The sequence below is a fragment of the Lutra lutra genome, chromosome 17 (assembly GCF_902655055.1).
Source record: "Lutra lutra chromosome 17, mLutLut1.2, whole genome shotgun sequence".
NCBI classification, from domain to species: Eukaryota; Metazoa; Chordata; class Mammalia; order Carnivora; family Mustelidae; genus Lutra; species Lutra lutra.
In genome coordinates this window covers 34,618,849-34,638,862 of record NC_062294.1, presented here as the reverse complement: position 1 = coordinate 34,638,862, position 20,014 = coordinate 34,618,849, and the positions used below count along the sequence as shown (strand labels likewise).

General features: G+C 41.8%; 2 protein-coding genes across 9 annotated transcripts in view; one reads left to right on the top strand and one right to left on the bottom strand.

Moving 5' to 3' along the window:
• The window catches only part of LONP2 (lon peptidase 2, peroxisomal), a 131,022-nt gene extending 121,621 nt beyond the window's left edge, over positions 1-9,401 (top strand). The window contains exons 13-15 of the mRNA XM_047712356.1: positions 5,015-5,222; positions 5,620-5,810; positions 8,982-9,401. Of these exons, the coding sequence (XP_047568312.1) occupies positions 5,015-5,222; positions 5,620-5,810; positions 8,982-9,203 (621 nt within the window). The 3' untranslated portion in view covers positions 9,204-9,401. The remainder of the gene's footprint in view (positions 1-5,014; positions 5,223-5,619; positions 5,811-8,981) is intronic.
• Positions 9,402-14,117: 4,716 nt separating this feature from the next.
• SIAH1 (siah E3 ubiquitin protein ligase 1) overlaps positions 14,118-20,014 on the bottom strand; it is a 30,978-nt gene continuing 25,081 nt past the window's right edge. For 5 of the 8 annotated variants that reach the window (XM_047712361.1, XM_047712358.1, XM_047712359.1 and 2 more), the window contains one exon: positions 14,118-16,119. In XM_047712361.1, coding sequence (XP_047568317.1) covers positions 15,269-16,117 — 849 coding nt within the window. In that variant the 5' untranslated portion in view covers positions 16,118-16,119 and the 3' untranslated portion in view covers positions 14,118-15,268. Of the gene's footprint in view, positions 16,120-17,554; positions 17,657-18,453; positions 19,162-20,014 lie in introns of those variants that run through there. The other 3 variants (XM_047712360.1, XM_047712362.1, XM_047712357.1) reach the window with 3 other exon arrangements.

Here is a 20,014-nt window from a genome sequence, read left to right as displayed (position 1 = left end):
GTGCTTGCCTCTCAAACAGATAAAATCAAGTGCTGGAAATGGGCCGAGTATAAACACTAGTGAAATGCTCACAGGAATTATGGTGGTAAATTCCCCCATCCGCTCCATTTAAACCTGCTGGGCCGCACACGCCCATGTTATCCGGCACCCACACTGCACACTCGGCTTGGCCCGGTGCCCCACCATGAACTGATTTTGCCAAGAAAAGGCTCTACTGAAAGGGGCTGAAATCCGCTGGCTCTCTGTGGTGCGGTGGTAGGCCACCGCGGCTATTTAACATGGCTTTGAGAGAGGACAGTGGTTGACCCCAGCACCTTGCCAGGTGAAGGGGATGTGACCTGCTCTTTTCTAAACGCTGTGGAAGTAAATTTACAGCTAGAAAAATCGAATAGTTATGAACTCACGGCTTAGGATCTTAGTACAAAGACTTGAAAGAAGTTGGCAGGTGGATAACTGCTAGTGACAGCCTGGTAGGAGAATGAAAAGAAACCAGTTTACAGTGTAAGCGTCACTGCTGACGAGCCTGTGTGCGTCCCACGGCCACCTGATGGTTCAGGTTACACATTCAGTGCGGTACCTGTTTGCCCCTGGAAAGAAGGCCACTGTGTCTGTAGTCCTTGGCACCTGCTATCCTCTATCTCAGGATGGCTTCCTGGACCTTTTCTGCCCAGCCAACTCTTACTCATATTTTAAGACTCCGCTCAGCCTCTTCTGTGACACGTGTCCCTGCTCCCCAGACAGGATCCATGCCTCTTTAGGGCTCTGTAGATGAAAGCACTTGGTACAGACCCTGCTGTCTCCCCATACTGGAGTAGAATTGTGCCTTTATCTAATGTTCTTAAGTAGTCTGTCAGTTCCAAGAGGTATTCACTTTTATGTCCCTATGAGCTGTAATGGAACCTAGCCCAGGATGCTCGGCAAAGCACAGTCGAATGGATGTAAAACCCTTGATCCCTCTCATGAGGCCACAGTAGTAAATAATACGGTACTAAAACTGTGAGCATTGACTGAGGCTTGGAACGGTCACGGAGTTGAATGTATGTATTGTTTCAGTCAGTTATCACTCCTTCCAGTCAATCAAGGAGGATGAACGGTGGGAAGTTGCAGTGATTAGTACACAAATGTTCCTTCAGCGCAGCTACTATCGAACTGTTAAGAATGAACTAGACTTTAGAAGACATGTTCTTTTTCTTTTTTTCTTTCAAGATTTTATTTGTTTGACAGAGCACAAGCAGGGGGAGCAGCAGGGAGAGGGAGAAGCAGGCTCTCTGCTGAGCCGAGAGCCCAACATGGAGCTTGATCCTAGGACCCTGGGATCATGACCTGAGCCGAAGGTAGACGCTTAACCAAGTGAGCCACCCAGGCACCCCAGAAGACATATCCTATTATGAATTAGGTCTTTCATTAAATATTTTCAACACTCCTTCAATCTGCATATTTATGCGATTGATTTCCATGATTGATGTCATTATTACAGCAGAAAGTAACCATTTCTTTAAACAAGATTTAGCAGTTAAGGAAATTGAGGTACAAGGCTGTACCTGTGGGAAATAGAATGACCAAATGAGTTGGGATGCTTGTGTTCCACTTTGACATCTAGCAGGGAAAACATTCTCAGCTTCGACCCAAGGCCTGTCTTGGCTAATACAGCAGACCAGTAGTACAGTTAGAAACTGACGGCAAAGTACTGATAAACACAGTTTTGAAATTACTGTGTTGAATCACTTTCTAAGGAGTGCTCTGAAATACAAATTGTTCTGTGTGAAGGGGCTAAGATGGCTGGAAGCTGCACACAACAGGAAAGGAGCACTCTCCTGAGGAGTCTGAAGAAGCGAGATGACAAACACAAAAATTGTGAGAGCTGGAAGATGAACTGTACGAGGAAACTATAATTCCACTGGGTTACTTAGTTTGAAAAAGAAGAACAAGGCATCTCCTAAACTCAGCTTACATTTCCACTTGGAAATGAATGGTCTTACATAGTAGCATAAATATTCAAGTAGATAAATAAAGGAATATGAAGAAAGTATTAGTGTATTGATATTGATAGTTCATGGAGGTTTTTAACTGAGTGACAAGAATGAAACTCTCCTGCTTGAAGACAGGAGGCAGAATGAGATGAGTTCTTTAGCCTGTTCCTCATGGCTAACTAGTAGGCCCCACCATCTTGGTATGTTTAGCTCTATGTCACAAAGCATTATACATACAACTTCACTTATTGGCCTTTCAGAGTCTAGAAAACTTGGTGTGTAGACAGTTTTCAGTGGTCTGTAATTGTCAGGAATATACCCTTTCTGAAACTGGAAATTTTCTTTTTTTTTATTTATTTGAGAGAATGAGCAAGAGAAAGCACAAGCCAGGGGGGAGGCAGAGGGTGAAGCAGGCTCCCCACTGAGCAGGGAACCCAATGTGGGGCTCCACCCCAGGGTCCTGGGATCCTGACCTGAACTGAAGGCAGATGGTTAACCGACTGAGCCACCCAGGCATCCCAAAACTGGAAATTTTCAAGTGTTAATCATTGTTACTACAGTTCACTTTATAATGATTGGGCAGTGGGAGGGGGAGATAACAGCCTTACTTTTCTACAATTCTAGACTAGTTCCTGTAACTCAGAAAAGTCTGAATGATTTAAAGCAGCCTTCCAAATGGGAGAAAATACTTCTCCTTTGGGTCTAGCTGAAACATAGAACTTTTAAACAAAAGATAAATTTTTAAGCAAGTTAGAAGCAAGAGAAATGCATGCCTTTCAGTAGAAAGTAGAAATGCATGGCTTTCAGTTTTTGCAGCCTTGTCTTTAACGGCTACCGTGAATGCTTGTCTATGTAAGTTATTAGAGTGTTATATGTAAAGGAAACTCTAAAAAAATAAAAATTCTGGTCAATCTGGCACCAAAAAAAAAAAAAAAAGTATGATGGGATGCCTAGGTGGCACAGTCAGTTAAGTATCTGCCTTTGGCTCAGGTCATGATCAGGGTTCTGGGATCTAGCCCCATGTTGGGCTCTCTGTGCAGCAGGAAGTCTGCTTGTCCCTCCCCTTTGTGCCCTCTGCCTGGCCTCCCCACCCCCTACACACACTCATATGGGAGCACATTCTCTCCCAAATCAGTAAAATCTTTTAAAAAACAAAACAAAACACTATGTTTCCAAGTCTAAGAATCTAAGAATTAAAGATCCTTTACCTTTTAGGGAACAGCTGTTAGCCTTAATCACAGAGATTCTTGGGTTGCTGGTAATCAGGCCCCTCAGTTCTCCCACCTGTATGTTAAATCATGGATTTGCAATTTTTCCATTTTCAGGTTAATATGAAAACACTTAGCCATCAAGTCAGAATAAAGTGCTGGTGGGCGTGGATGTTTCCCCCCTCCATCGTTTCAGTGAACAGTGTACCACTTACCTCTACCCAGAGTACCAAGCCTCCCCAGCAGATGGAGAGTTGGAAAACTGTCTTGGTTTCTTGAAGCGACACAGCAGTCAACAAGCACCTTGCTCTTGATTCTTTAGAGACATTTTTGGTATTATTCTGACAAATGAGTTTTGAGGATTCAGCTGTAAAAAAGGGATGGTCCTTGTTATAGCTAACAGAATTCTGCCAAATGGCTTCTTCGGTTACATTTGCATATGATTCAGTGTACTGAGGATAATTCTTTAGGATTATTTCACTCAGCTCTAGAAAAGAGCCATATGGAACAGGACCCCCTGGCAAATTCCCACCCAAAGCATATGTCATTAAGGTATGGAAAATGGATTTTTTTATTAGAAACAAAGAAGTCTTAGGAACACTTTCATAAGTAGTGTCTTTGTTTTCCTTAAATAGTACTGATCTTCTAATTATTGATCTTTGTGTCTCAAGTACGTAGGGAAACAGGGCAAGTGACAAAGCCGAGGAGGTAAGATCCAGTACACGCCCAGCGCTGTGAACACCACGACTGGGACTTCCAAGTCTCTCACTTACCAGATGAAGTTAATTAGAATTAAATTTTTTGAATATGAAACAAACTTCCAAAACAGGCTAGTAGGTTTACCACTAAAAATAAGTGCCCACTTGCTTTCATGGATGCCACCCATGATTTTGGAGTGTTTTAAAAGTTGGGATTTTCACCATCTTAGCCCCATGGAAAAGGAAGAAGCATCAGCCACACAGCCCTTTAGCCAGAAACTCAGACTGTTGGTTCTTTTGCTCCTTAGTGAGAAAGTTAGCTCTGGTGGAAAAGTCTCATACTTGGATTAGTGATGGGTTGACACATTGTGCTCAGCTCCTCTGACCTGGAGAGCTTCTATAGGAAAAGAAATTTGAAGGCTCAGAGGGTACAATGAAAGTTAATGTGATTGTGTTTCAACTGTACTGTCCCTTTTTATGTGTTTTCCTAACTTGCATGAACTGGCTCATCACCTGGTGGGTGGTGTCAGGCAAGTGACACGTTCAGTTGACAGCAGCAAGTGAGGGCGCACAGTGGGCCTCCGAGCCCATGGGAAAAGAGCCAGAGCATCACGAGGGTAGTGTTTTATAGTGTTTCCACAGCAATAACAGAGAAAATGAAGTGGCAGAGAAGTAAAATCCAGGGGTTTTAACACATACCTTCTCACACTTGGCCATTTAAGAAATGTATGTTTGGAAAAGGGTTTCTGCTTTCTGAAACAAATGCGTGATTACCTAAAATGAAGTTAGGTTCTGGAGTATGTATAAATATGCAGCCTAATAAAAATATTTAAGTAGATAAAACAGTTGGGTTTGTTCTTTGGAAATTAGGGCATGTGTAGCTAAATGTGGCTCTTTAATCCAAGGTATTCACACGTATTTTAAGGTAAAAATAAGTGCCAAACAGGAAGTTTGGTTTTTCTTCTGGCAGAAAGCCATACATGGTAAGTGGTGACTCCAAATCATGTGAGGTAGTAAATACTTTGAATTGAAGCTTAAACTGAAGAAGTAGGCTCTGGCGGCACATTGTGGGGCAGTTAGCCAGCCAGAAAGCAATTTGGTTCTTGTTGACTGAACTGATCATTTTTCTTCTCTCAAGGTGTCCGAGCGGTTGAGTCAACCAGGAGTGGCAATAGGTTTGGCTTGGACCCCCTTAGGTGGGGAAATCATGTTCGTGGAAGCAAGCCGAATGGATGGCGAAGGTCAGCTAACTCTGACCGGCCAGCTAGGGGACGTCATGAAGGAGTCTGCCCACCTTGCGATCAGCTGGCTCCGAAGCAATGCGAAGAAATACCATCTGACTAATGGTGAGTGGCCTTGGCCGGCCGAGGAGCAGCTGTTCAGCGGGGAGCAGCTTTGGGATGGCGATCTGGGAGGCATCTCCCAGTTCTGTGTCAGGGATTAAGATGGGCTCTAAATGAAGAATTACAGCTTTGATTTTGAACACTCATAGAAATTCTAGTTCCCGTGCTAGGAATGTGTGGCTAGTGCCTAACTAGAAACCGATTTTCAAGGGTTTGTTTTCAGTTCTGCTTAGAGTGGAATCAGACTGTTCATCCAGACCCCGCTCTAATTGTACCACCCATTAATATTTTGAGGGATTCATTTACCCAAAACATTTTTATCATTTTGGTTCTCTTTTTTAGGACAAAAAGAAAACAGGTTTAATTTTTCTACATTAAAATCCTTATTTCCTTTTTTAAGCTTCTGGAAGTTTTGATCTTCTTGACAACACAGACATCCATCTGCACTTCCCAGCTGGTGCTGTCACAAAAGATGGACCATCTGCTGGAGTTACCATAGTAACCTGTCTCGCCTCGCTTTTTAGTGGGCGGCTGGTGCGTTCAGATGTAGCCATGACTGGAGAAATCACACTGAGAGGTCTTGTTCTTCCAGTAAGTCTGAAGAAAGTGATCTATATGGTTTTAAATTTTTTTAATTTTAAGTCTAAATTAATAGTAGTTTCCATATATATACATATACATATACATACATATATATATGCCTTAGTTTTAAACACATTAAAGTTTTATACTTGTAACTAATTTATATTTTTCAATATTGATCGAATAAAAGAAAAACTGACAATTTTCCCCATGTTTTCCCTTCTACTAAGAAAGAAGACTTATGAGGGAAAGAAAGATCAGTCTGGTCATCAGAAATGTCAGCCGTTACGGTGAAGAGTGGAGATTTTGTTCCAGTTAGCAAATTGTTAACCAGTTAACTTCTGTGTAAAACAGGATAGCAGCTGATTTTTTTTAAACTTTAGGCTAACTTCTCAACTTTTGAAGTCCCTGTGAGACCTCCTGTAGATAACTTAGATTGCTGTAGTTGATAGATTTATGGAAAAATTAAGTATAAAATGGAAACTATAATGAAGACCAACCATGTCTAATTGCTAAATTTGTAAAAAGTTCTATATACATGGGGTTTGGGGGTCCCCTCCATACCCTGAACTACTTACAAAAACACTAACAAAAAATACAGAGATTTGAGCCATCTTTTAGGGTCTTAAGTCACTGATTACCAGTACTAGTCTACAACAGAATTTTGGTGGGTTTATAACAAAGTGAGAAAAGAAAGAAATGTTCTTTATTCTGAGAACACCTTTATTTTATGAGGTAATTGTGAAAGTAGATCCTAGAATCATGAGTCAAGATCACTAAAACTGCTCTCATTTCCCCAATTTTTAAAATTCAGTAAAGAATTTAACAATGTTCTAAATCCTGTTATTACGATACATTTGTAGGTGTGTATTTAAAAGGAATGGCTGGTCCCTTTTCTTCACCTTACCAGGAATTTCTACATTTCAAGAGACCATACAGTGGTTAATAGTGGTTAATATTATCTGTGCTATTAAAAGGAAATGTAAATGCTTTACTGACATGAACTGTTCAGCTTCCTAGTTCAAGATGGTAGACTAAGCAAAGAGTGAAAGGAATAATACAGACACTCAGAAATGAGTGGGGAGGGGCACCTGGGTGGCTCAGTGGGTTAAGCCTCTGCCTTCGGCCCAGGTCATGATCTCAGGGTCCTGGGATCGAGCGGCGCTTCGGGCTCTCTGCTCAGCGGGGAACCTGCTTCCCCTTCTCTCTCTGCCTGCCTCTCTGCCTACTTGTGATCTCTCTCTCTCTGTCAAATAAATAAAATTTTAAAAAAAAGTGGGGAGACAGCTGCTGAGAATTCAGCCAACTTCTGGAAGATAGTTTCCTGGCTGGTGAAACAGAATTGGAGGTAGAAATGATCTTCCCAGAAGGTATCTGGGAAAAGCATGGGCTCAGAGCCACAGGGCACAGAACAGGAGAGCAGGACAGAGATGGGAAACAAAACCAGGGGATTCATGGCAATCTCCGTAGAGTAAATGGTCTTCTTCTTGATCCCTTGCTTTCAGGGCAGATAAGCACGCAGGTAAAGGCTTTCCCACCTCCACAGGGGAGAGCTCCAGCAGCTTTGAGGAAGCCTCTAGTTTTAAAAGTATTCCACGAGACAGGTGAAAAGCCACGGTGTTTAAGGGAAAGATTTGCTAAAGCTGGCTGTTCAGAGAGAACAGTTCAAGAACAGAGAATGAGGACAAAACTTGGATTTAAAACATAGGTTTTAAAATTATAGAGAACTGCTTAGAAAAAAAAACAGAAAAAGCAAACAGATCATCTATCAGTCATTCTAGCAAACAGAGAAAACGGAATAGAACAAATTGTCAAAGAAATAATGGAACATTTCCTAGAATTGACAGTTATCTTCAGATTGAAAGGGCCTATGCCAACTAGAAAAAATTTCATCCCTGTGACTGGTCAGATGACTGAGGAAAAAGCTGTCTTAAGTCTCCTCAGTGACACCAGATGTACAGTACCTTCAGAACTCTGATGGAGAAGGATTTTAAATCCCGTCTTGTACACACAGCCTTACCATCAACCACACGTGAAAGATAGGCATCTTCATACATGTGAGGGGTCAGTTGTCTCTGAAAGTGTACCTCAGCCGCACGTTAGAGCCTTGACAGAGGACAGCTGTGCAGGAGCACCTGGAGCAGCCAGTGTCGCTGCAGGTGGTTGGACGCTCTGAGGAGCTGTCTCCAGGGCTTACATGTTCTGAGGGGTGTGACTGAAAGCTGCATTTAGAGTCTTGCTTCAGAACATACCACCCAAAACAGTATTTATTATTCTCAGTTCTGTGGGTCAGGAATTCGGGAGAGGCTTAGCTGAGCTCATCTGCCTCAGGATCCATCATACAGTCAGGACACCGGCCTGGTCACAGTCATCTCTAGGTTGACTGGGGCTGAGGATCTGCTCCCAAGATTGTTCACTCATCTGACTAGCAAATGGGCCATGGTTGGCAGGATTCCCCAGGTCCTCACCTTAGAGCTCCTCCAGAGGCAGTTGGGTGATCTCAAGCATGGCAGCTGGCTACCTCCAAGGCAAGAGATCCAGAGACAGACCTTGCAGCAGCAGCAGCTCTCATTTTTTATGGGTCAAGTATGAAAGTCATACAGCATTACTTCCCCCACACTGTTTCTTAGGAGTCACTAAGCCTGGCCCACATTCAAGGGGAGAACTAGGCTCCCCCTTTTGTGAGGGGACCTTGTGGACATACTTTAAAACTACCATATGAACTTACATCACTTGGGATAGGTTTTCCTTCATCAAGTGGCACAAAGGTTATGGCTTTAAACCTGTACAGGAGATAATTCTGGCACATGACTAAGCTCTGTAGGAATGGCATTTGTGGTCAAAATAATGTAGTGATTTTCCAGAATCAACCTATAGATAAGATTGTTTTGCTTACAGAACGGAATATAAATATTAACCTGACAGTATAAAAAGGAATCATGGACATAAGAAATGCTCGTATCTACAGAAAGTTTAGAATTTTCCCCCATTAAAAGGATTAAGTAGAACACAAATAGAATTCAGCTTATTAACCTTTTTAGTGGCTTCCCTAGCTCATGCTAGAACAAAATGAAAGATGATTTAGATGTTTCAGAATAGCCGTGAAAGAACGTTGGGTTAGGGGTCTTTCACAGTCTGAGGATGACCAGAAATCTGAGTCACTTTCTTCTCTCCTTACAGGTGGGTGGGATTAAAGACAAAGTGCTGGCAGCACACAGAGCAGGACTGAAGCGAGTCATCATTCCTCAGAGGAATGAAAAAGATCTCGAAGAAATCCCGGGCAATGTACGACAGGATCTAAGTTTCGTCACAGCAAGCTGCCTGGATGAAGTTCTTAATGCAGCTTTTGATGGGGGCTTTACTGTCAGCACCAGACCTGGTCTCTTAAATAGCAAATTGTAGGCCCAAATCCCAGCTTTTCAGAATTTCAAGTTATGAAGTGCCAAAAGGTACTGAAAAGTTTTTTGTTCATGCCGGTAGAGGTAAGCAAAGTGTCCCTAATTCGTGAACATGATCACAGCAGTAACAAATCTCACTCAAGTGGTGGCTGGTGTTGATTACAGAAATGCTAATTTAATAAAGTGATTGATAAAAATTGAATTCCTGTCTTCAGTGGAATCATTACTGTCTCAATAGATGTAGTGCCCATCAGTGCCCAGAACAGAAGCATCAGTATTAGCTGTGAGCTTGTTAGAAATGTGACTTCTTAAGACCCACCAGCAGACCTGAATCAGACTTGGGGGAGAGCCGGGAAATCCGCTTTAGTCAGCCCTCCGGATGATTCTGATGCGTGGTCCGCGTCAGGAACCGTTGGGGTAGACCATTACCTTAGCAGAGTCACCTGGAGACGTTACTGGATCCTGAGAACAGTAACATAGCAGGGGCACGGGACGAAGTTGAAAATAACACCAACCATTAGTGTTTGTGGAAAATAAGGTATTCAAGTGAGGTGAAACCTGGGATGAGGTCTGCACACCCCAGTACGGGCTGCTGCTTATGCTGGAGGAGCAATCAAAACATGAGGACTTGGATCAGGCAGAGCGGCTCACGTCAGCACACGTTAGCTTAAAAAAAAGTCTGCTCCCCAGAGGCAGTGGTCTATCCTGGGATGGTCCCCACGCTTGGGTACCGGACTCCCGTCAGCTCCCCTTTATTCCCCGTCCGCCTGTGCCAGTCCTCAGATCCGGTAGACTCCCTGCTCTCTTCTCCTCCTCTGACTTACTTAATCCAGGCTCCGGGAGAACTACAAAGTCAGGCTCTTCTGCTTACTTAGTTTTCCTTACCTATAGAACGGAACAGTAGTACTGAAGTCAGTGTCACTGAAGACGAATAACAGTGAAACAGGACAGTAAAATAATACTATACAATCTTTTATTACAAAATGTTAGAAGAGGCAGAAATACTTTGGAATGTCTTGGATGAGCATGGGATCCACAAGTTACCCAAATACCTGCTAGTAAAATATGAACATGTTTTGGAATTACAAATCCCAATCTAGGACTCCAGATAAGGGGCTTGTTATGGCCAGTGGGAGAGCAAGCATCAGGACATTTAAGAACATTTCACTGACTATCTCTCACTGTTAACGCTTTTATCACTTCTGTCATCTTTACAGGGAAGGAAAAGAAATGATGTTTTCAGCAAGCTAATCATACCCGAATTGCAGTGCCTCCTTAAACACCAGAAATAGCAACAGAATGCACTAAAAGGTGGGACTCCAGCATGCCTGGGAGCAACAGCATCTTCTGTGCCCTCAGGCTTCGGCCCGCAGCCCTTTCTGAAGGAGCCCACAGGGAGCCCTGGGTGTGTGGGGAAACCTGCATAGGAGGAACTTCATTTCTCTGGCACTGGTTTTGGTTTTTTATTGTGACAAGAGAGCAGAATTTACCATTATTGGCCAGTATTAAGTGTATAAATCAGGGACATTAATTACATTCACAGTGGTGTATAACCATCACCTCTCTCTCCAAAGCTTTCTTAAACTGTTACCACTGAACAGGAACTCCACCTTCTTCTACCCATCTCCCTGGAACTGTTCTGTCTCTACCCATTTGCCTGTTCCAGCTGCTTCATGTAAGTTTTTGTGTGTGACCTACCTCAGCTTAGCATGTTGTCAGGGGTTAGCCATGCTGACCACATGCATCAGAATCCTGTGTCCACATGTGCGCCATGCCCCATCTTCTCAGTTCACCCGAGGGGATCTGGTTGAGAGCCTCTCAGCTGTTGGGAAGAGTTCTGTAAACATGCATGTACGATGGTCCCTGTCCCTGCTTCTCAGTTCTTCTGGGCATATACCCAGAAGCAGAGCTGCTGTACTTAGGATGAATTTGTGCTTAACTTTGTGAGGAACCACCAAACTTTTCCTCCACAGTGTTTGCTGTATTTGCTGTACCATTTGCCATTCCCACCAGCAATTCACCAAGACCCCACTTTCTCCACTCTGCCACCACTTTTCCTTTTTGGTAATAGCCATCCTCATGGTAAGTTAAGTAGTAGCTCTTGATTCTGATTTGCATTTCCCTAATAACTAGTGGTGAATATCTTTTCCCAGCATTGTTTAAAGTGTTATCCAAATACCCTTTATATCAGAGTCAGCTGGGGTTCTTTATTGAAAATGTTAACTCAGAAATTGTTAAGCAGAACTAGAGGTGAAGCCTTGGGACGTATTTAACCAGTACTCCGCATGCCTTCTATCTATGAGCTTTAAACACTCAAGTATTAAAACTAAATAAAGCTTTAAGTGTCTTGGTAATTAAGAAATTCTATATTGTGTGCTTAAAACATACATGTTTTTTACTGGACTCCGCCTCTTTTGTTTGAACCTTACCGATAACCGTGTCAGGGGCAGAGGTCTTTAGTGTTTTTGATTATAGTGAAAAATGCCATCTTAGTGATTGATCATAAAATATTTTTTAACATCAATTGATAAATCTGTGATTGTAAAAATGGTCTCCTGGTTAGATGAGTGGTATTTAAAGGCTACTAAAGAGACCTGATTGTTTTTTTTAATGGGGGATGGAGGGAGCAAAAAAGTGTATGTACTGAGCAGAACAGAACGATTTCCTTCTTTCCCTCTCTTCTTGACATGGTCAAGACTTGCATTTTGCTCATAGCACAGATTCTCTTCATAAGAGTGGGAATGCAAATGGTTTCATTTCCAGTGCCATCTCTGGCAGTGGCTGCTTGAAATGCAGAGGATTTGGATTCCCATCTTTGGACCAGTGACTAGGGTGTCTACCACCAGGACCTCCCTATACAAGGTGAGTGCCATTCACATTGTGAGGTAATCAAGTGCTGAGAGTAGAGCAGGCTGACTTGTATTTTCCAATTAGAACCACTGAAAGGAGGCAAACTTTCCTATAACAAATTCCAGGGGTGGGGGTTGGCAGGGGAGCACTACGATTTTTGGTGAACCAAAGTTATCTATAGCCTCTCCCATACATGTAGTTTGCAGAAATATATGCATTTTTAAAAATTAAGCAATATTACAGTAAAAATCACTTAGATCAAAACAAAAACCTGTTCTCCATCAACATATTAAACTGGCCAGTGATTCAACAGGACAAATTCAAGTTTAAGAAGATAAATGCGAAAGACCAAATTTAAAGAGTATCACCTACCCAACCCCTACGTAATTCCCTGAAGAAAATACCAAGACACCAAAAAACAAGACAGGGCATTAACAGGAGAAAGTAGAATATTGATTGTAACAAGGATGATTTAAGATCTCAAGTGAACCAAGAAATGTGGCTATAGATCTCATCATCCCTACAGACCAAGAATACAAAAAGGACTTAAGATATAGATGAACTTATTAGATGTCAAACACAAAATTTACTATCTTAATTTGCACAAATTAGCAAAACATGAGGTTACAATGAAAGGGAAAATCCTTCACACCACTACTCTATGTGTCCACTGGAACCTCTCCAGAAAGCAGATAAAAGTATCAAGACCTTAAAAAAATAAAAATCCCAAGAATATAATGAGAAATGTTCGCAGGTTATAAATAGCCAGAAAAGATTTACATGGACAATCTGGACACAGCGGTATCTAGCATCAGGAAAACTGGCTAAAATTCGAGCCAATCCTCATCACTAAGTTTTCCCAAAACCATGTTTCTCCAAGATTATTAAAGTTACATGTGAGGGCATGGGGCAGGGGGTGGGGGCGGGTCACAAAATTCCATGATTTCAAGATAAATGTGTAAACAGAAGTAAATACACAAAGGACTCGAAAAATAAAAATGTTCCCATTCATCTCTGAATGGACAGAGTTCCAGAGATCTCATGTGTGCTCTTTTTTAACTTCCAGACCCTATACTGAGCATATACTACTATCATAATCCAAGAAACGCTTTAAATATTGTAAAAACAAAATGATGTACCTCTACAGAAGTATTCAATACATCAAATGTAGGGAGAAAACTGCTCTTCTAAACACACATGCTAACAGGAAGAGACCAAAATATACATTTGTGGTTGATGTATTCCCTTTCACCACAAAAATGGCTACACGAGCATGTGATAACCAATTCAAAAATAATGGTTAGGTAGGGAAAGAGACTACACAAATCTTCATTGTGAAAATGGTTAACGGAAGTAAATTCTGTTATCCAGAACTGCTGGTGGGATAAGGGGGTAGTCCAAATTAATTTTAACTGACTTTCTAATAAGTTTAGTGTACCCATAAAAGACACACAAAATAAAATAATCTTTGGTCATTCAGAAGGCAATTTCAGAATCTTGTTAGGGCCTCAGTGTAATTAGCAACGGTTATCAGTATGGTGCTAGTTAAAAGCTTAATAGCAGCTAACATTTGTTGGGTGCTTATTACTGCAAAGCACTGTTCTAGGTAACTTACTGGTTTCCCACCTAACCCCTTGGGGAGCTACCATAATTGACCCCATTTTACACATTAGGAAACAGGGGCCCAAGGTCCCATACCTGGGAAGTGGGCTAGAGCTACAACTGGCACATAGGTCACTGGAAGGCTGCTTTAAGGCCCAGGCTCAACACCATTAGGCTATGAAATACTAACTCTTACGGTTGGTTTGGGGTTTTTTTGTTTTTTTTTTTTTTTAAATAGGAAGAAAAGAGATCAGCATTTTAACTTAAATTAGTCTCCTACCAGAATTGTGAGGATAAAAATGTCAGCAAGGGAGAAGAAATCAAGACTCCGTATAACCAGAGACCATATACTCATTCTTTGTTTAGAGTAAATCTATCACACTTCAAAATACAGCATACTGTTTTTAGTTATAAAACACAGAACTGAACAGGAAAATAACTTTGGATATTAAAAATCAAACAGAACTAAAGCAGACAAATGAAAGTTTTTAATTTGCCAGATATTCTTTTAATGAGAATTATAAAAGACCAAAAACATTTTTTGCAAACTGCTTTTAAACAAATGATTTGCTTTTGATTACAAATACTGTGTAAGACGATGCCTTCTTCTGCAAAACCAATAAATACAAGAACAAATTTTAAACATGTGATTTGTCCAAGATATTTGGAGGGGAAAAAAAGCCTGATTTTTTTTTTTCCAGTATTAAAAAAAAAAAAATCAGTATTCCCTAACCTTTCAAAGAATAAGTTCAAAGGTATGACTCAGCTGGAGAAAAGAGAGAGACAGAGACCATCTTACAACTGCTTTAAATAGCTTCTGATAATTCTGCTGTTACCTTTCCTTTCTGGAACTCCTATCTTCTCAAAAGAGTTGAATGTAAAATACTTCTAATGAACTGATTAATGGGGGAAAAGAAAATACGTATTGAACACATATGTATAAACTTTACCATAAACAATTATGCATATCAAAAAGACACTAACTTTAAAAAGATACAAAAAAAGTGAGGAAAAACCTGAATTACAGAAAAGAAAGTCAAATTTATTTAATGAAAAACTAGAATTAATAAAAATTAGCAAATACACACACAAAAAAATAGACACACACAGCAGCACTATGTATTGACTCACAAAGGGGAAAGCAGTGGCCCAAGACCACTCAACATGGCTTGTCGGTTAAAGGAGAAAAAAAAAAACCCCCCCCCCACACACATACACACACACACACACACATATGGGCGCACGCACGCACACACACACACCCCGCTCGCAGCTCACACACAAAACAAAAACCCAGTATTTTTCAACAGTACAGTCAATCTACAACACAAATTCAGAATTATTTTACAATGCTTCCTTTCTTAATACAAAAGATGCCCAGCTTGGGTGTATATATATATTTTTTTCAGTGGTTTACTGCTGACTTATTTTTAAATATATTAGTGTTACTACATGCAACTGTTTCCTGTATTTAACAGCCTTTCCTTTTATTTACCTTCATGTGTCTAGCTTCCACCTACCAAAAGTTTCAGGTTGACAGGCAGATGGGTGCCTTATTCTCTGTGAAATTGAATGCAATGGTTTTAAACACTGGCCAGAAAATATTTGATTACCATTTCAACACATGGAAATAGTTACATTGATGCCTAAATTGCCATTTTCTGCAAAAAGCTGTGCAATGCTGGTGTCAAAGACTAGGCAGTCACTATTCATAATGGCTGTGGCAATTCCCTCATGAATAGAGCGTGGAGTCGCTTCCCAAGTCAATCGCCGCCTATGACCATTTAGCTCAAGTCGATAAGCAAAATTTTCAGCTTGCTTGCGTGTTCCTATCAGCTGTACAATTGCAAAGAACTGCTGGTGACCATCGTACTTTTCCTGTTTCTCCAAGACTAACATGAAGTGAAAGCCAAAACAGGACTGCATCATCACCCAGTCAACAGCACCAGGAAGATTAATGTCTGTAGCAAGGAAAACTATATCCTCTCCCTGTAGGGTCGTAATGGACTTATGCTGATGCATCAGATGGGGCATTACAGCATCCAGAGAGCCTTGCCATTTACAGGAAGCACCAGGGCACGGACACGAATAAGGCCTAAACTCACAGAGCTCTTCGTGGTCTGCTTTTTCTGTGTGTGGCAAAGTTATTTCACATCCAGAAGAGGCATATTTACACGGGAAAAGTACAGAATTGGCCACTTTCTCCATAGCCAAGTTGCGAATGGATCCCAGAGGGCCCCGGCAGGTTGGACAACATGTGAGCTTCGGGCGACAGTTGCTACAAACAAGATGGCCGCTCTGACACTGAAGAATGGGTGGTAACACATAGTCAAAGCAGACCGGACACTCAAAAAGACTCGCCAAGTCATTGTTGGATGCAGTTGTGCCAGTCAGGGCAGGCACCCTCTGGGAGGGTGTACACTTCGAGGTTCCAGTAGGTAATGCTGTTGCAGTCTGGCGGCTCATTTCTGTAACCAAAACATAAATAAAAATAAAAGGAGGCAAGAGAAAAAGAATTACAACCATCACTTGTTTTATAAGTAATGCTGACATGCCAGAAATACTTAAGTTTCATGCAAAATGTACTGTGAGCAAAAGACTAAAGGATTTTAAAAACCAAAATTACACAAATTATACATTTTGATTATAAGGAGTTGTACGCCAGATAAAATCTCTTTTATCAAAATGTCCCAGGACACATGTAGAACTCCCTTTCTTAAAAAAAATATTTAAAATCTGCTTGGATGAACTAGACAATATGCAATAAATGCTGAAACAGAAACCGGACCGTCAACAACTGAAGAAACTGTGTGTTAAGTAGCTTAAGTTCAATGAAATCCATTTTTACTGAACTTTCCCGTCCCCCTCTGAGTTCAATTCCCCTGCTCAATCTATTTCTATCCCATTCTGGGTCAGCTCCCAACAGTTACAGGGAGTCACAAGTAATCCAAAGGGTCAGCAAGACATTAGTTTGATTAACTCCATGTAATGGTAAACAGAAATCTGCTTTAGATGTAGATTTAGGGAATGGGAGAAGGTCACCAGGGGAAGGGTCTGCTGCCATCCTATCATCCATTTTCATCCAGTTAAGTCTTCTCCTAGAATATTAACATCAGCTATGCATCAATCTTATTTCCTACTGATCAGTAACCCCCACCTCAAAAGTGTGACAAAGAGAAGAGAAATGGAAGGCCATCTTCAAAAGTTCTTAGTCTGGCACTTAGAGAAAGTACATCTTTTCCTCTACTTCCATTCCACAATACAAATCAGATATAAATTGCAATGGGAAAGAGCCAGATAATAAGGTAAATAAAGATAAAAGCACCAGAGAGACACACACAACACTGGGGACAGTATAGTGAACAGGTTAAGAATTCCTTGTACCCTAGGGTTCACCAGTGTTGCTGAAGCATTCATCAGCACAGTAATAAATATTATTTGAGACATGTCACCTAGAAGACATGACAAGGTAACTAACTTGTCAGGCTAAATGAAGATAAAGCAAACATCTTCCCCAGGAAACTACCTTTGCTAGGATATGACAGGCCATATTTGTCTCAGAGAGAACAAAAGATCACTCTACTAATGTCCTAAGAGTGTACTCCCAATAACTATATAAGCCATATTTCTAACAATATTAAACAATATTAAAATTTAATGCTTCAAATTTAATGGTTTCTCAATTATAATTGTTATTCTGTTGCAAAGAATGTGACTTTGAAAAAACAATGTGCCATATAAATGCAACTTGAGTTCTAGATTACTCGAAGACAGACTCCTCAAGTGAGGGTTAAAGCTGCACCCCCCTCCAAAAAAACAGATTACTTCCACTGTCAACTAAAGTTAGTATTCTACAATTCAGGAGTTTACAAAAGTACAGAATTCCATCATAATGTGGCTTACCACCTGGACTTAGGGACAACAGGAATCAATTTTCATCATCTGAAATAATGTAAAACCCAGGTGCTGGGATTCTTGGTGCTGATGATCCTCACTTTCCATCACCTGGAAACAAAGGGCACAGCATTGCCAAAATGCCCCATGTCTATGCTGTATGCCTGTTTCATGGTCCATTTTATACCGTTCACTAAAAAGCAACATGAGAATTAGAAAGTGGTTCCCTGAGCACGAAACAGTCTAAACCACCAATGCCTTTTCAAATCACTAAACCAAAACAAGCTAATCACATTAAGGGGCAGTAAACTCAGTTTGTATTCAACATACTAGAACCAGGAAAATACAAGCAAGAAAAACACTGTCATTCCATTTCCTAACCTAACAAATAGCTGTACATTGATCATCAATCATGTTATGTTAAACATGTTTATGTAAACATGCTTATGTTAAAATATATTTTTTTTTTCCAAAGACTGTAGAGAGCACAATTTAAATCCCTATCTAAAGACTGAAAATAAGTGAAATGAGGCCGGTATTTCTTGTGAATGGAGGTATTAGAGGACAGCAGCTACTAAAACCTCCCAAAGCTCCAAAGGTAGAACCCAGCTCCATCTTCAACCAAAAACAACCGGAACCACACAACAGCCCTGCAGTAGGAACCAAGGACTCAAGTGTCTAGACAACCCTGCAGGAGTGATGACATAACCCGAAGCTTAGTTTAAACAGAAAAGTACAGCAGATCCAAAAAAACAAAAAAAAAAAAAAAACAAAAAAAAAAACAAAACAAAAACCAGCGCCGCAAATTCGAGCTCAATTACATTGCAGCCACTCCCTGATCCAGATTCCACTGGCTTACAACTTTCCCGTTTCATAGTATAAGCAACCCCGTCTTTTAATGTCAATACCTTTTCTCTTCCTTGTCCCAGCTGCTGGTAAACATGTGAGCAAGACACCCCTCCAAGAGTACAGAAAAGGTAAGGGAGACTTCCCGGTCATGAGAAGTCAGGTAGCTCATAGCCTTTCCCCCAGAAGCAAATACGATTTTTAACAGAGCCTCCTCCTGGACACCTTCTGTTCCTAATCATGTCCGAGTTCAAGTTTTCAAGACGCGAAGTTTTAAGTGTCCTGCCCTATAACACACTCCATTCACTCCGAGGCACCGGCTACCGCAGCAGCAGAGAAATGAAGGCTCTCCCGTCCCAACAGGAGTCGACCACACCTCCCTGCGACCTCAAATTCGCCTGCGTTTCCAAAAATGGGCGCCATCACTGAGCTGTCCTCCGCTGGGCCCTAAACCGTCTGTCTTGGAAGTTTGTCTTCCCCACATTCGTTAGCTAGCCAGGTTGGGTGAAGGATGGGGCTGTAAGGTGCGAGGAGGCTGGAGTAAGAGCTCCCTCGCAGCCAGCTCTGGAGCCACTACAGGGTCCGGCCTGCCAGGAGACACACGCGGAGACCACGGCTGGGGCCTGGCCGCTGCTGGGAAAACCTACTCCACCCCGCAGCGCCAGCCAGCCCCAGGCTCGCTGCACCAAGCCGCAGCAAACGTGGGGCGGGGCTGGCTGGGCGGGGTCCACAGGGGAGGGGCTGACGCCGTGGGCACGCCCGCAAGCTCCGCCCTCCCAGCCCAGGCGGCTCCCCGCCCTCCCAGCCCAGGCGGCTCCCCGGCACCACCACCGCACTGGCACCACCACCGCACTGCGTGGCCGCAACTCCAACCCTACCCTAGACCCCCGGCGACATTGCGACCTCAGCATTTCCACATGTTTATATTTAGGTCGAAACATTCCTTTCTGTGGAACAAAACAGATACTGGCAATTTTGTATGATTTCAATCTAAGACCTACACAGAGTATATGGAACATATATGGCCAAACAAGTGCTCTTCTTTCTCCTGATTAACCGTGTCAACACAGTTCTCTGCACTTCATTTGCTATTTACCGGGAGTCGACTAACACATTTCCTCAATTCTAACTCACTCCTCCACTTCGACTCCCGTTGGCACCGTTCAAACTCCTCTCCCTTCGAAGAAAAGACTGAAGGAATAGTAAACAGTACATAACCAAATCAAACTCCAACCTCCAAACCGAGATTACATTCTCCTCCCACTCTGGGAAAACCATCTCAAACGGCCTCATTAAACACAGAAGCTTGTTTTGTTTTTAAAGAAGCATTAACCGTGCCCCAATAAAGTCTTGGGCCTCAGATTTGCACTGCGTCAGGAAGTACATTTGGGGGTTTAACCTGTCATTACATCATGCTTACAGGGCAGCTTTTAAACGCAGCAGGAGCTGGTAGTGGGAATGAACCCTGTGCAGTAAGTTATAGATTACCCACTTTCCACATCAAATCTTAATTCTAATAATTTCCCAACCCTATTAATAGTATGTTCAAACACTTCTGCCTCATTTTAATATTAGGCTACACAAAACACCTTTAGGGATAGAAATATCACTGAAATTAGATAA